This window comes from Anomaloglossus baeobatrachus, chromosome 2 (genome assembly GCF_048569485.1).
Source record: "Anomaloglossus baeobatrachus isolate aAnoBae1 chromosome 2, aAnoBae1.hap1, whole genome shotgun sequence".
Taxonomy (NCBI): Eukaryota; Metazoa; Chordata; class Amphibia; order Anura; family Aromobatidae; genus Anomaloglossus; species Anomaloglossus baeobatrachus.
Window position 1 is genome coordinate 54,908,321 of NC_134354.1, and position 13,670 is coordinate 54,921,990.

The following is a 13,670-nucleotide window of genomic DNA, read 5'->3' on the forward strand; positions in this document are numbered from 1 at the left end:
ATTGCTGGATGGCTGCATTGCTGGATGGCTGCATTGCTGGATGGCTGCATTGCTGGATGGCTGCATTGCTGGATGGCTGCATTGCTGGATGGCTGCATTGCTGGATGGCTGGATGGCTGCATGGCTGGATGGCTGCATGGCTGGATATCTGGTTGGCTGGCTGGCTGGCTGGTTGGCTGGCTGGATGGTTGGCTGGCTGGATGGTTGGCTGGCTGGATGGTTGGCTGGCTGGATGGTTGGCTGGCTGGATGCATGGATGGGTTGCTGGATGGATGGGTTGCTGGATGGATGGGTTGCTGGATGGATGGGTTGCTGGATGGATGGGTTGCTGGATGGATGGGTTGCTGGATGGATGGGTGGCTGGATGGATGGGTGGCTGGATGGATGGGTGGCTGGATGGATGGGTGGCTGGATGGATGGGTGGCTGGATGGATGGGTGGCTGGATGGATGGGTGGCTGGATGGATGGGTGGCTGGATGGATGGGTGGCTGGATGGATGGGTGGCTGGATGGATGGGTGGCTGGATGGATGGATGGATGGGTGGCTGGATGGTTGGCTATATGGATCGATGGTTGGGTGGCTGGGTGGATGGTTGGATAGTTGGATAGTTGGTTGGGTGGCTGGATGGTTGGTTGGGTGGCTGGATGGTTGGCTGGTTGGTTGGGTGGCTGGTTGGTTGGGTGGCTGGATGGTGGTTGGTTGGGTGGCTGGGTGGCTGGATGATTGGTTGGTTGGGTGGGTGGCTGGATGGTTGGGTGGCTGGATGGTTGGGTGGCTGGATGGTTGGGTGGCTGGATGGTTGGGTGGCTGGATGTTTGGGTGGCTGGATGTTTGGGTGGCTGGATGTTTGGGTGGCTGGATGTTTGGGTGGCTGGATGGATGGGTGGCTGGATGGATGGGTGGCTGGATGGATGGGTGGCTGGATTGTTGGGTGGATTGTTGAATAGATTGGGTGGATGGATGTATTGTTGGATGGTTTGATGGAAGGTTGGATGGATAGATAGGTAGATGCATAGTTTCTTGGAAGAATGGATGGTATGGATTGATAGATTAATAAAGCTGTCTCATGAAGCAGGAATACCAGTTACCATTGATTGGATATCATTATTGGACTGTTTATAGGCAGTTTCAGGTTATGTATATTCCTTTTTTCATTTACATACATGTGGTTGGCTCTGAAGAGGAAAAGGGGAGTCTATGAATAGAGAAGAAAAGAAGCAGACAGATACCAGGGGATCACACCATAAATAATCAAAAAATTATTTAACAAATATATCGAAACACAAAAACATTCAAACGGCCGTAACAATATATACATAGCTGCCAAAAGTTTATAATAAACGGTCTGCCTGAGCAGAATCAAATGGAAGTTATGTGGGTTTTTGAATCAAATAACCATAGAATTATATAACATTGCAAATGCATATTAAACAGACTGTACTACCAGCACAGCAAAATAGGGGGGGGGAAAGTCAATGGTAGAGACATGAGGAACCTGCGTGACAGTGAGGAAGCAGGTAGGGGATAGAGGCACATCCAATGCGTATCGCCACTTTGTGAGTGGCTTCATCAGGGGCGACACGCATTGGTGTGCCTCTATCCCCTAACTGCTTCCTCGCGGTCACGCAGGTTCCTCAAGTCTTTACCATTGATTGTTTTTTTCCTGTTATCTTCGTGCTTCTTTTTCCCATTACTCTCTTTTGGCATACATGGGGTTGATCCCTTCAGTAATTGGTGGTGCCCTCAATTTTCTGTGTACAAAAGTAAAGTCTAGAGACCCCTCCATATCCAGTGAGAAAATCAGCCCAAAGGATCAGGCATATTAAAATCCAACATGCCCAATTCTTCTTTTCCCCCTACATCGGTATGTTAGGGGTGAGACTGGAAACCACCATGCACGTTTTTCTGAAGTCTATTAGTAATCTTATTGTTTAGGATGTAGCAGAGCTGAATTTTCTGCATAATTGCGTTTTTTTGGGGTCCTGACTTCCTAAGAAATGTGTGACTAGCTCAGTCGCACTTCTGCTCCATCTGTATATCCAAGAACCAGGATGTTCTTCATGGTGATCGGACATTACTCTCGAGTCACATGACTGATATATCGTAATGGATCTGTCATACAGCCCATAGTTGTGAGTTAGTGCCCATGTTTTACCCCCTTTCTTATATGAAGAGCAGATCAGAGTCCCGGCTGATCTGATGGAGATCAGGAGAACATTTGCAGCTAAGTGACATTTTTATTAGCTAAATGACATTTATTAGAACGGACAAGTGAAGATGAAGACTGCTCGGTCAAATGAGACTGTAACAGCGAGAAATGCGCGGCTCAGACAGCAGCGTGATTACTGTGCTGCACAGTGATAGAGGATATTTAGGAAGGACCAAAGCCGCCTTATTAGTGGGGTCCAATATCCAGAACCCCAACACTTGTCAAAAACTATACTCTTGTTGAAGTTTTTTTTTTTTTCTAGAGACATTTTGTTTTTACGTGTGACTGTACCCGGTCCACTAATCTGGTCTATTTAAGAATGGGAGGCAGCAGCATGCCATTTTCTACTGAATGGCAGGCATCGAGGGCCAAACCACCACCATCTTATAAGAAGTGACCTGAGCAGCTGTTGTAGCCACATGAGAAGAAGGGGCTACTGTCATGCTTGTGACTAGCAGGGTTTTCCTAGTACCTGGTGAACCCCAAAAAGATGTTGCAACACACAGGGGTCATGATACAACAGAGGTCTCTGCCGCTAGGGAGAGGGGTGAGAGGGCACCTCCTGAACCCGGCTCAAGTTGATTCCTGAGCTCCCTTTCCGGATACCTTAAGCCCTCCATCACCCTCGCTAGTGCGTAGGCAGACGACATCACTAGACTTGCCACTACAATACAGAAACACAAGGGAAGGAATACAAATGGGAAATAAACATGCAAAGGAAAGACACTCCAGGCGGCTTCAGTGCAGCAAACCCACTGCTACACTCAACAAGACAAACGTCTTCCAGAGCAGGCTCCTTCCAAAGTGGACCAAATTATAATGAGGATTCAGTTTCTATCACAGGCATCATGTGATCAGATACCACGACTTAAATGGGGAAGGGGAGTGATCCCAAAGAGATACACCTGAGATTGGCAGCTACAGCCCGCAGCCAGGCAGAATGAGAGCTTAACCATTACAGCACCACAAGCAAGGACATATTATGAAATAACAGTAGTGAACCTGCCAGCGGCAAGGCACTGTGACCTTCTGAAACCAGATTCACTAGGGGTCTTCCCCGAACGAGATACACTCATGACAGCTACCTTGTCCCCATTAGATATGGCTTTATGAGCCTCCACAGGGGGTGGGGGGCGCAACTAAACGCTATCGATATGTGGTCGGGGTCACGGAATTCGTGACGCACATCTGGCATCATTAGCGACGTCGTTGCGTGTGACACATATGAGCGAGTGTTAACGATCAGAAATACTCACTTTATCGTTGATCGTTGACACGTCGTTCATTTCCCAAATATTGTTGCTGGTGCAGGATGCAGGTTGTTCGTCGTTCCTGAGGCAGCAAACATCGCTACATGTGACACACCGGGAACATCGAACAACAACGTACCTGCGTCCTGCCGGCAACGAGGTGGGCGTGTCATTAATGCGGCTGGTCTCCGCCCCTCCGCTTCTATTGGTGGCCCGCTGTGTGATGTTGCTGAGACGGCGAACGAACCTCCCTCTTAAAAAAAAAAAAAAAAAAAAAAAGAGGCTGTTCGCCGCCCACAACGATGTCGCTAGGAAGGTATGTGCGTTCGTCTAGTACTAGCGATTTTGTCCACCACGGGCAGCGATTTGCCCGTGACGCACAAACAACGGGGGCGGGTGCCTTCACGAGCGACATCGGATGTCACTGCGTGTAAAGCAGCCTTAAGGCATGCAAGCATTGAATACAGCAATTTGCTTTTAAGCATTTTCTAATAAGTAGACTGGAAGTAAACATTAGGCCACCTTCAGAACCGGCCACTGATCGCCAAATCCCAACTCAACAGATTCATCCGCAAAAATGAGGGTGCTGAGTTTTGGGTCAGGAAACCAGTGGCCGGTCCGGAAATTGCTGTTTGTACAGATCGTGAAATTCAGAACTTACTCTTAGGCTATGTGCGCACTTACCGGATTATGCCGCGGATTTTCTGCGGATTTGCTGCATGTTTCGCTGCAGAAAATGTTCATAACATCTCTGCAGTGAATCACCAGCAAATCCTATGGAGAAAAAAAAATCCTGTGCGCACTAGGCAGAATTTGACAGCTGCATGTTTTGCTGCGGAAATCCCGCAGCAAAAACAAGTGCATGTCACTTCTTTTCCGCAGGTAGCTGCGGGTTTTCCCTAATCTAATGTAAAAATCACGCAGGGAACAGCTTGCGGAAAAACCGCACCAAATCCGCACCAATTCCGCACCAAATCCGCAACAAAACGCGACAATCCGCATGCGGATTTGGGTGCGGATTTGATGCGGATTTTTTCCGCAGGTGATAAGATCTTTGAGAGCCTGCGGAATTTACGCAAGGAAATTTCATTTCCCAGTGCGCACATAGCCTAAGAGAGATTATACGGTTATTACAAGAAACAGTTAAATGACAAATTAAGCTCTGCTGCACATGCATAATGCAACAGCTAGGCAGAGAAAAATGTCAAAGCAACATTAATGTTGATAAATGTAAAGTAATGCACATGGGACGCCGTAATTGTGTTACTGAGCGTACAATAAATAGAATAAAACTTCCAGAACGGGAGAAAGACTTGTGGATTCTGGTTACATGTAAGCTGAGCACTCAATGTCAGGCAGCAGCTGCTAAAGCAAAGGGGATATTGGGCTTTATAGAAGAGAGATCAAATCCAGTCACCCCCAATGTAATATTACCCTTCTATAAATTCCTTGAAGGATTTCATCTAGAATAAAGGATTCAGATTTGGGCTCCGCATTGGAAAGAAAATCTTTGAAAGTGGCTGCAATTGTTTAACTGCCCAAAAGAAAAACCCCATAGCTCGGGATAGTGCTCACTGTGTCTGTACAATTAGCCTTATACATTGGAAGGTTTTCCCAATGTATACTGTAACGTTACTATAGGCCTCTATTCTGCTGGGACTTTCACCGTTTGTCCACTGTTGGACGTGTTCCTCCAATGGGCACAATTGCAGGGTGTTCCCAGCCTCAGCGGTAATATCCTATACATGTATAAACGTATGTGTGGCTAGTACAAAGACTTGGCACATGATTTAGGCTGGGGCCACACGAACGTGTAGCATCCAGGGAGCAGAGGTCATATACGTGGAGGTAAAGGTCATAAATCTGGAGGGGGACAGTTGTCGTACACCGGGACGAGGGGGGAGTTTATACATCGGGACGGGGGGTCGGAGTTTATACATCGGGACGGGGGGTGGGGGGGACGCGGATGTTATACACCGGGATATAGGGGGGGATGTTATACACTGGGAGGTGAAGGTCCTACACCGGACACTGGGAGGTGAAGGTCCTACACCGGGACAGGGACAGATGTCATACACCGGGTCAGGGGGGACGAATGTCATACACCGGGACGGATGTCATACACCGGGACGGATGTCATACACCGGGACGGATGTCATACACCGGGACGGATGTCATACACCGGGACGGATGTCATACACCGGGACGGATGTCATACACCGGGACGGATGTCATACACCGGGACGGATGTCACGGATGTCATACACCGGGACGGATGTCATACACCGGGACGGATGTCATACACCGGGACGGATGTCATACACCAGGACGGATGTCATACACCGGGACGGATGTCATACACCGGGACGGATGTCACGGATGTCATACACCGGGACGGATGTCATACACCGGGACGGATGTTATACACCGGGACGGATGTTATACACCGGGACGGATGTCATACACCGGGACGGATGTTATACACCAGGACGGGGGGGACGGATGTCATACACCGGGACGGATGTCACGGATGTCATACACCGGGACGGATGTTATACACCGGGACGGATGTCATACACCGGGACGGATGTTATACACCAGGACGGGGGGGACGGATGTCATACACCGGGACGGGGGGGACGGATGTCATACACCGGGACGGGGGGGACGGATGTCATACACCGGGACGGGGGGGACGAATGTCATACACCGGGACGGGGGGGCGAATGTCATACACCGGGACGGGGGGGGGGGGGCGAATGTCATACACCGGGACGGTTTGGGGGGGCGAATGTCATACACCGGGACGGGGGGGGGGCGACTGTCATACACCGGGACGGGGGGGGGGGGGCGACTGTCGTACACCGGGACGGGGGGGGGGGGGGTGGCGAATGTCATACACCGGGACGGGGGGGGGGGGGGGGGGCGAATGTCATACACCGGGACGGGGGGGGGGGGACGAATGTCATACACCGGGACGGGGGGGGGGACGAATGTCATACACCGGGACGGGGGGGCACGAATGTCATACACCGGGACGGGGGATGCTGATGTTATACACCGGGTAGTGGAGGACACCGGGTGGTGGAGCTCATACATCGGAAGTGGGGGTGCTCATATTGAACATTGGAGGATAATGGAGCTGAGGGAGGAATCGGAGTGTAACCATTTGCCATATTTATAACCTTATAGTTTCCGTATTATTCTGCTGTATTTCGGCATTGTGGATTCGCTGTCCTTTTATATGATGCCGCACAATTATAATGTACTCGCAAGTCCCTTATTTCCATGGGGTTGATACGTTTTCTCAAGCACCAGGTGACAGCAGAGTTTGTAGGAAACCAATGAATCCTGATTTTTTTTTTAAATCATATCTTTTTTATTAAACAACTAAGAATCAATACAGAGAAAATATATTGCATCTTATATAACTAGTAAAGGTGTACATTGAAAAAACATATGTTGTCTATAAATCAGGTTCTTCCTCTGTATATAAAAAAAAAAGATTCTTAGATCAGTTATATAAATTGAGCCTACAAACAACATGGCTCCACAGAGAAACAAAAGTTAAATTATGCAATAATACCTCAGTCTAATAGAAAAGCCTCCTCCATCAGCCGGGTCGCTCCGCATCATATTTCCATACCCGCTTGCCTCTCTCTCCCCGTTTAGTCATCAATCGCACCCTTCCGGCCCCTCCCACAGCGCCGCTCAAAGTCCACGCCGCCACGTAAATAAAACACTAGTTTTAATTTTTACTCCCCAAACGTTCCATTCACTGCAAGCACAACAGTAACTGGTCCAGCATTGCATCCTGCACTAGTGCCCCAGAGGGGAGACCCGGCCACTCCATCCATGGCTGACAGATTTTGTAAAACTTTCTCAGTGTTTTTCTTTTTAAATAAACTCCCCTTTCCAATCTAATGACATTATTTAATTTATTTTTAAGCTCTGATAATGTTGGTGGTAGAGGATCTAACCAATGGCATGCCAGTATCTTCCTTGCTTGATACAGTATACGGGCTATTCCCATGGGCTGTTGGAGAGTCCGGGTCTACTCCTCTCTCCCGCAGACTCAACAAACATAAATGAATCCTGATTTACCTAATTCTCTGTTCATGCTTTTGGCAGTTTTAGACGTGCGCCCCGATAGAGGTCATGTTGTAACCAAACTTTGCCGGTTTCTAGTCTTGCAGTGAGAGAAGCATGAGCCTCCACGACTACGGCATGCTCCTGCCCTGCGGCATCGACAAGTTCCGGGGCGTGGAGTTCGTCTGCTGTCCTGCCGCTGATGAGAACGACAACTTCGACTCAGCCGACGCCGAGGACGATTCTGACGTGTGGTGGGGGGGAGCCGACACCGACTACGCCGACAGGAGGTGAGCGCCAATATCATGATTTTAAATTATTATTATTATTATTATGAACAAATTCCACCAAGAAAAAATGTGAATTATTTTATTTGTTTTAATTTGTAAAAATGTGATTTTATTCTTTATAGATATCATTGTCTGTAAATGGTTCCCACACTAAAAGCTGTCCTGTATTATTCAGCTGAAATGCATCATATTTAGTGTTTTTTCTGCCGGCCTTGTGTCGCGGGCGGAGGGGCCGCGCTCTCTTCGCTCGGGTCCGCGGCTGCTGCTGCTCGGTGGCTCGAGCGGTGGGCCGGACCCGGGAACTCGAGCAGCGCTCCTCGTCCACGAGTGAAAAGGGGGTGGTTTGTTTTGGGAGATAGTTCATGATGCCACCCACGGGTCGTGGTGATAGTGGACACCACCGCTGCTGGTGATGGGGATCCCGGGAGCGATGGCAGGGAGCAGCTAGGATGTTGGTTCCCCCTCCGTGGGTAGGGGTTGGTGATCCCGGGGCCCGGTGGTGATACGAGGAGGCTGGATGGCTGGGGTGCAAGGTTGCAGGGGCAGCGCAGCGCGGTGCCGGATGGCACTGTGGTACTCACTCAGGTACAAATTCACAGAGCCTTTGGTAAACCAAACAGCTGGATGGACGGGTCCTTCAGCCGGCTGCAGTGTCTTTGCTCTCCCCGGACAGGTTGATAGTGGCTGTCTTTCCCTGCACCTGTGTAAATCTGTGTTGACTCCGATGGTTTCCCAACGGTAGTCCGCTCCCCGGCGTATAGGTACCAAAGGAGCCCGTTTTGCCCGCAGGCGCTGGCCCTTGGATATCTAGGCTATGGCAGTGGCTGTGTATCCTCACGGTGTGGACTGTTGCCTTTTGTCGGGTCTTGGGTGGTAGGAAACCCCTGGGGTTCTGGTCACTTTCGGATTTGACCGTTGTCGGCGGCTCCAAGCCTAGTCGGGGTCCGATGGCCCTGCCTTTGTGCTTAGCTTCACTCCTCTCCCCGGTTCAGTACCGGCGGGCCACCGCCCGACCCCGGTCCTACGGTTCCGCAGAGATCCACTAACTCCTGCAGACGGCCACCACTGTCTGCCGACCTTGCTGACAGTGCCTGGGCTCCTACCCAGACACTAGCAGTTTCTGACCTCTCACTTTCACCTCCAAACTTAATCTCCTCCACTCCAATTGAACTCCAAACTCTAACTCACTGCTTTTCCCGCCTCCAGGCCTGTGAACTCCTCGGTGGGTGTGGCCAACAGCCTGGCTCCGCCCCACCTGGTGTGGACATCAGACTCTGGAGGGAGGCAACAAGGGTTTTTGTTTGACTGGTGTGAACTGTACAGGGGAGGGGGTGTGTGTGTTGTTATGTTTGTGGCTACCTGGCTAGTCCAGGGCGCCACACTTGCACTCCAGCAATACTATTTGGGAAGGGGTATTTGTATGGGATGCCTACACTTTATTGATCCAAATTTTGTGATAATTAAATTAATATATATTTAAAGTCTGCAGGCCAGAAAAATCCACATATACAGTGTCATCACTAGGGGGCGCTAAAACTTACTGCATGCGGTTCTGATATTAAAGGGCTTGTCCTGTATGTTTGACTTTGACTTTAAAGGGTTATTCCCATCTCCAAGCCTCTATCCTCATATGTAGTAGGTGTAGTAATAATATTCGTAAATACCTCCAATTAGAAATATAGTATAGTTCTCCTGATTCACTATGTCGCTTACCTCATGTGCAGGGCATTGCAGGATCTTAGGTATCCATTGTTACGGCCACACACACAGTGACAGCTGATGGTCGTAGCCATGGATTCCTAGAATTGCGGTTTTTCAGTGGTCTCTCCTCCACATGAAATGTAATAAAAAGGTATAAAAGACGTGATATTCCCAAAAATGGCACAGATAAAGAGGACAGCTCGGCATGTAAGAAAACAAGCCCTGACTCCGTTCCATCAACTGGAAAGGTAAATGAAAAAAGTTACGAATATAAGAAAGTAACAACACAAACCATACATTTCTGAAAAAAAAAATTCACTACATAAATTAAAAACACACAAAAAAAAACAAACAACTATGCAAGTCTGGTATCACCATATTCATACTGACATGGAAAATGTAGTTGCCAAATCAGCAAACGATAAAAACATAGAGTTGAAACCCTTAGTTTCCCTCCGCTCTCTATAAAGACACATCTGCAGGTTTTTCCCTCTGCTCTCTATAAAGATACATCTGCAGGTTTTTCCTTCCGCTCTCTATAAAAGCACATCTGCAGGTTTTTCCTTCCGCTTTCTATAAAGACACATCTGCAGGTTTTTCCTTCCGCTTTCTATAAAGACACATCTGCAGGTTTTTCCCTCCGCTCTCTATCTATAAAGACACATCTGCAGGTTTTTCCTTCTCTCTATAAAGACACATCTGCAGGTTTTTCCTTCCGCTCTCTATAAAGGCACATCTGCAGGTTTTTCCTTCTGCACTCTATAAAGGCACATTTGCAGGTTTTTCCCTACGCTCTCTATACAGGCACATTTGCAGGTTTTTCCCTACGCTCTCTATACAGGCACATTTGCAGGTTTTTCCCTACGCTCTCTATACAGGCACATCTGCAGGTTTTTCCCTACACTATACAGGCATATCTTCAGGTTTTTCCCTACGCTCTCTATCTATAAAGACACATCTGCAGGTTTTTCCTTCTCTCTATAAAGACACATCTGCAGGTTTTTCCTTCCGCTCTCTATAAAGGCACATCTGCAGGTTTTTCCTTCTGCACTCTATAAAGGCACATTTGCAGGTTTTTCCCTACGCTCTCTATACAGGCACATTTGCAGGTTTTTCCCTACGCTCTCTATCTATAAAGACACATCTGCAGGTTTTTCCTTCTCTCTATAAAGACACATCTGCAGGTTTTTCCTTCCGCTCTCTATAAAGGCACATCTGCAGGTTTTTCCTTCTGCACTCTATAAAGGCACATTTGCAGGTTTTTCCCTACGCTCTCTATACAGGCACATTTGCAGGTTTTTCCCTACGCTCTCTATACAGGCACATCTGCAGGTTTTTCCCTACACTATACAGGCATATCTTCAGGTTTTTCCCTACGCTCTCTATAAAGACACATCTGCAGGTTTTTTCCCCTCTGCTCTCTATAAAGACACATCTGCAGGGTTTTTTTCACTATCTGACATGAAATCAGAATAAACCTTTCCCGTTTTAGGTCAATTAGGAACCAACATTTTTTTATATTTGCCAAATGCCAAAATAATGAGAGTGAGAATGTTTTAAGCCTTTTTTTATTACTTTCTACAAAGTCAAAAGTTTCCCTTCATTTCATTAGTATTTGGTACCATTGCCCTTACACTGTATGACTTGGGTGAAACGTTTTGGATCTCCTTCCACAAGCTTCTCACAATAGTTGGTATGAATTTGGGCCCATTCCTCCTGACAGAACTGGTGGAACTGAGCGGTGTTTGTAGGTCTCTTGCTTGCAGCGGCCTTTTCAACTTTACCCATACATTTTAATAGGATTGAGATCAGGGCTTTCTGATGGCAGTACAGTACTTATTTCACTGTGAATTACTTGCCTCCGCCAGCATCTTCACAATGTCTTTTGCTTTTGTTCTTGGATTGATATGCACATGTCTGACGAAAGCATGTTCAGCTCTGGTTCCCAGAACCTGTCTCCTTCCTGAGCGGTATGATGACTGGACATTCCCATCTTGTTTGTACTTGCGTATAATTGTTTGTACAGATGAATGAGGCACCTTCAGGTATCTGGAAATTGCACCCAAGGAAAAACCAGACTTGTGCAAGTCCACAATTTTCTTCCTGAGATCTTGGCTTATTTTGAATTTCCCATGAAGCTACACAAAGAAGCAGTGCGTTCCAGATGTGCATTAAAACAGCTGTGTGTCTAATTAACTCAGATATTGCCAATAAACCTATCAGAAGCTTCAAAAGACATGACATCATCAAATGGGCTGTCCCATATTGTTTAAAGGCACAGTACTCTTATTGCAGAAAGTAATAAAAATGCCTTAAAACATTCTCTCTCCATCATTATTCTACTATTCGGCAAATATAAATAATTTTGATTCCTAATTTACGTAAAACGGGAAAGGTTTATTCTGGTGGAAGTTGCTCAGCAGTTCACCAGGTGTTCAACGCGTTTCTTCTCGTCGTGACATGAAATCTTATTGTGATATTGCCCAGTTCCGCACGTGTCCTTACAATTCATGATACAAAAAACCTTGGGTAATGTTCATTGATTGCCCCATGGACGTTGGTTCCTTCAGTTTGATTTTATGAGAATTTCTGTGTTTCTCCCCTTACATGAAGCCGTGCGGACGTCCTCGCGGTCTCGTGCAGCCATCTGGAATAATTGCCAGAAAAATAGAGACAACTCAGAATTGCATCATTTCAGGCTCAGAACACGTCTTCTATTCATAGGGAGGAGGCAAAACGCTTCTAATCTAATGTATAACAGCAAAAACACACAGAACGGAGGCCAAATATCCAGCTGCTCCCAGACGTCATATCAGAGGTACTGATTACAGTCTGTAAGCCGAAAGTACACAATCTATGGAGCTTTGTTACCTGCATAAAGGAAATCACCTGGAATTATTCGTCCTTGAGTCGACCTTTCTTTTAAATGGAATCAGGTTTTCACTTGCTAATGTTGGAGCAGAGACCCTGCTTCCATCTATGTGACACTTGCTGGGGTGCTTGCTGTAGTTTTTATAAAATAAGTGTTTTATCAGCAGGAGTTTATCACTAGAGGACTAGTAAATGTGCTGCCAGGTAGTCCAACCCCGCCCCCACTACTGATTGGAAGCTTTCTGTGTAACTGTTCATAGGTACCAATCAGTGGGGTGGGCGGAGTTATACAGAGCGCCGCATTTATAGAACTGCTAGATCTGAGGCCGATAATACAATTTTTAATCAATACTACAGCAAGCAACCCAGTAAGGGAAACATCACTGGAATCAGGATTCTGCCATACATAATTTTACACTCTGATGGGATAAACAAATCCAGGTGACCGATTCCCTTTAAGGACCCTTCTGCTTTCCTCCCTTGTCTGTTGGTGAATTAGGTGAATTAGGAATTAGGACTAGGACTAGGAATTAGGTGAATTAGGTGAATTAGGACTTTTACTTAGTGTTTTACCTTTTTATAAAGTATTGATATATCTGCGCTCTGGGACTCCCATCATTCCTTAAAATGAAAGAGAAGTGTAACACCCCGGCGTCAAAGGGTTTTCACCTGACACGTCGCCGGGCCAAGGATGCAGATCTTCTGCATCGTCATGGGCTGGCCTGACCCGGTTTCGTTACTCCAAGACGTACAGAAGGGAGGGAAGGCGGTGGACGGGTGGAAGGATGGAGGGTGGGGGTGGTAGTGACGGTTAGGAAAGTCTTTCTAGATTGTGACGCCACCTGTGGTACGCGGCCAGAGATGGGGGGCCGCCGCTGCGGGTGCTGCTCTCCGGGGCTGATGGTGAAGGTCGCAGCCGGGATGGTGTCACTCCCCACAGGTGGAACGGGATTACCTCGGGGAGGATGATGGAGGACGGACGGGGGAGGTGGTAGTCCCCGTTGGTGCCACAGTGCTGGGCAACGGCGACTGCAAATGAGAGGCAGAGGCAGGGGCTGCGGTTCCAGGTCTTTTACTCACTGGTAGTTCAGGCGCTGCCCCAGAGTACCGATCTCTGCCACAATGGGCTCCAGCAGGTCCTGGATAGTCAGCGGTCACCGCCAGTGCCCGTGAAAGTCTTTCTAGTGAAGTGTCCCCCAGTTGCTATCCGGAACCCGGGCCGAGCCTCTAGCTCCAAGCCACAGGCCCAGGTAGAGAGAA

The 13,670-nt window shown here is 47.8% G+C and overlaps 1 protein-coding gene across 3 annotated transcripts in view; it reads left to right on the forward strand.

Annotated features, from left to right (window-relative positions):
* The window catches only part of APP (amyloid beta precursor protein), a 365,769-nt gene that overhangs the window by 237,385 nt on the left and 114,714 nt on the right, over positions 1-13,670 (forward strand). For all 3 annotated transcript variants that reach the window (XM_075335061.1, XM_075335059.1, XM_075335060.1), the window contains exon 5: positions 7,648-7,838. In XM_075335061.1, the coding sequence (XP_075191176.1) occupies positions 7,648-7,838 (191 nt within the window). The remainder of the gene's footprint in view (positions 1-7,647; positions 7,839-13,670) is intronic.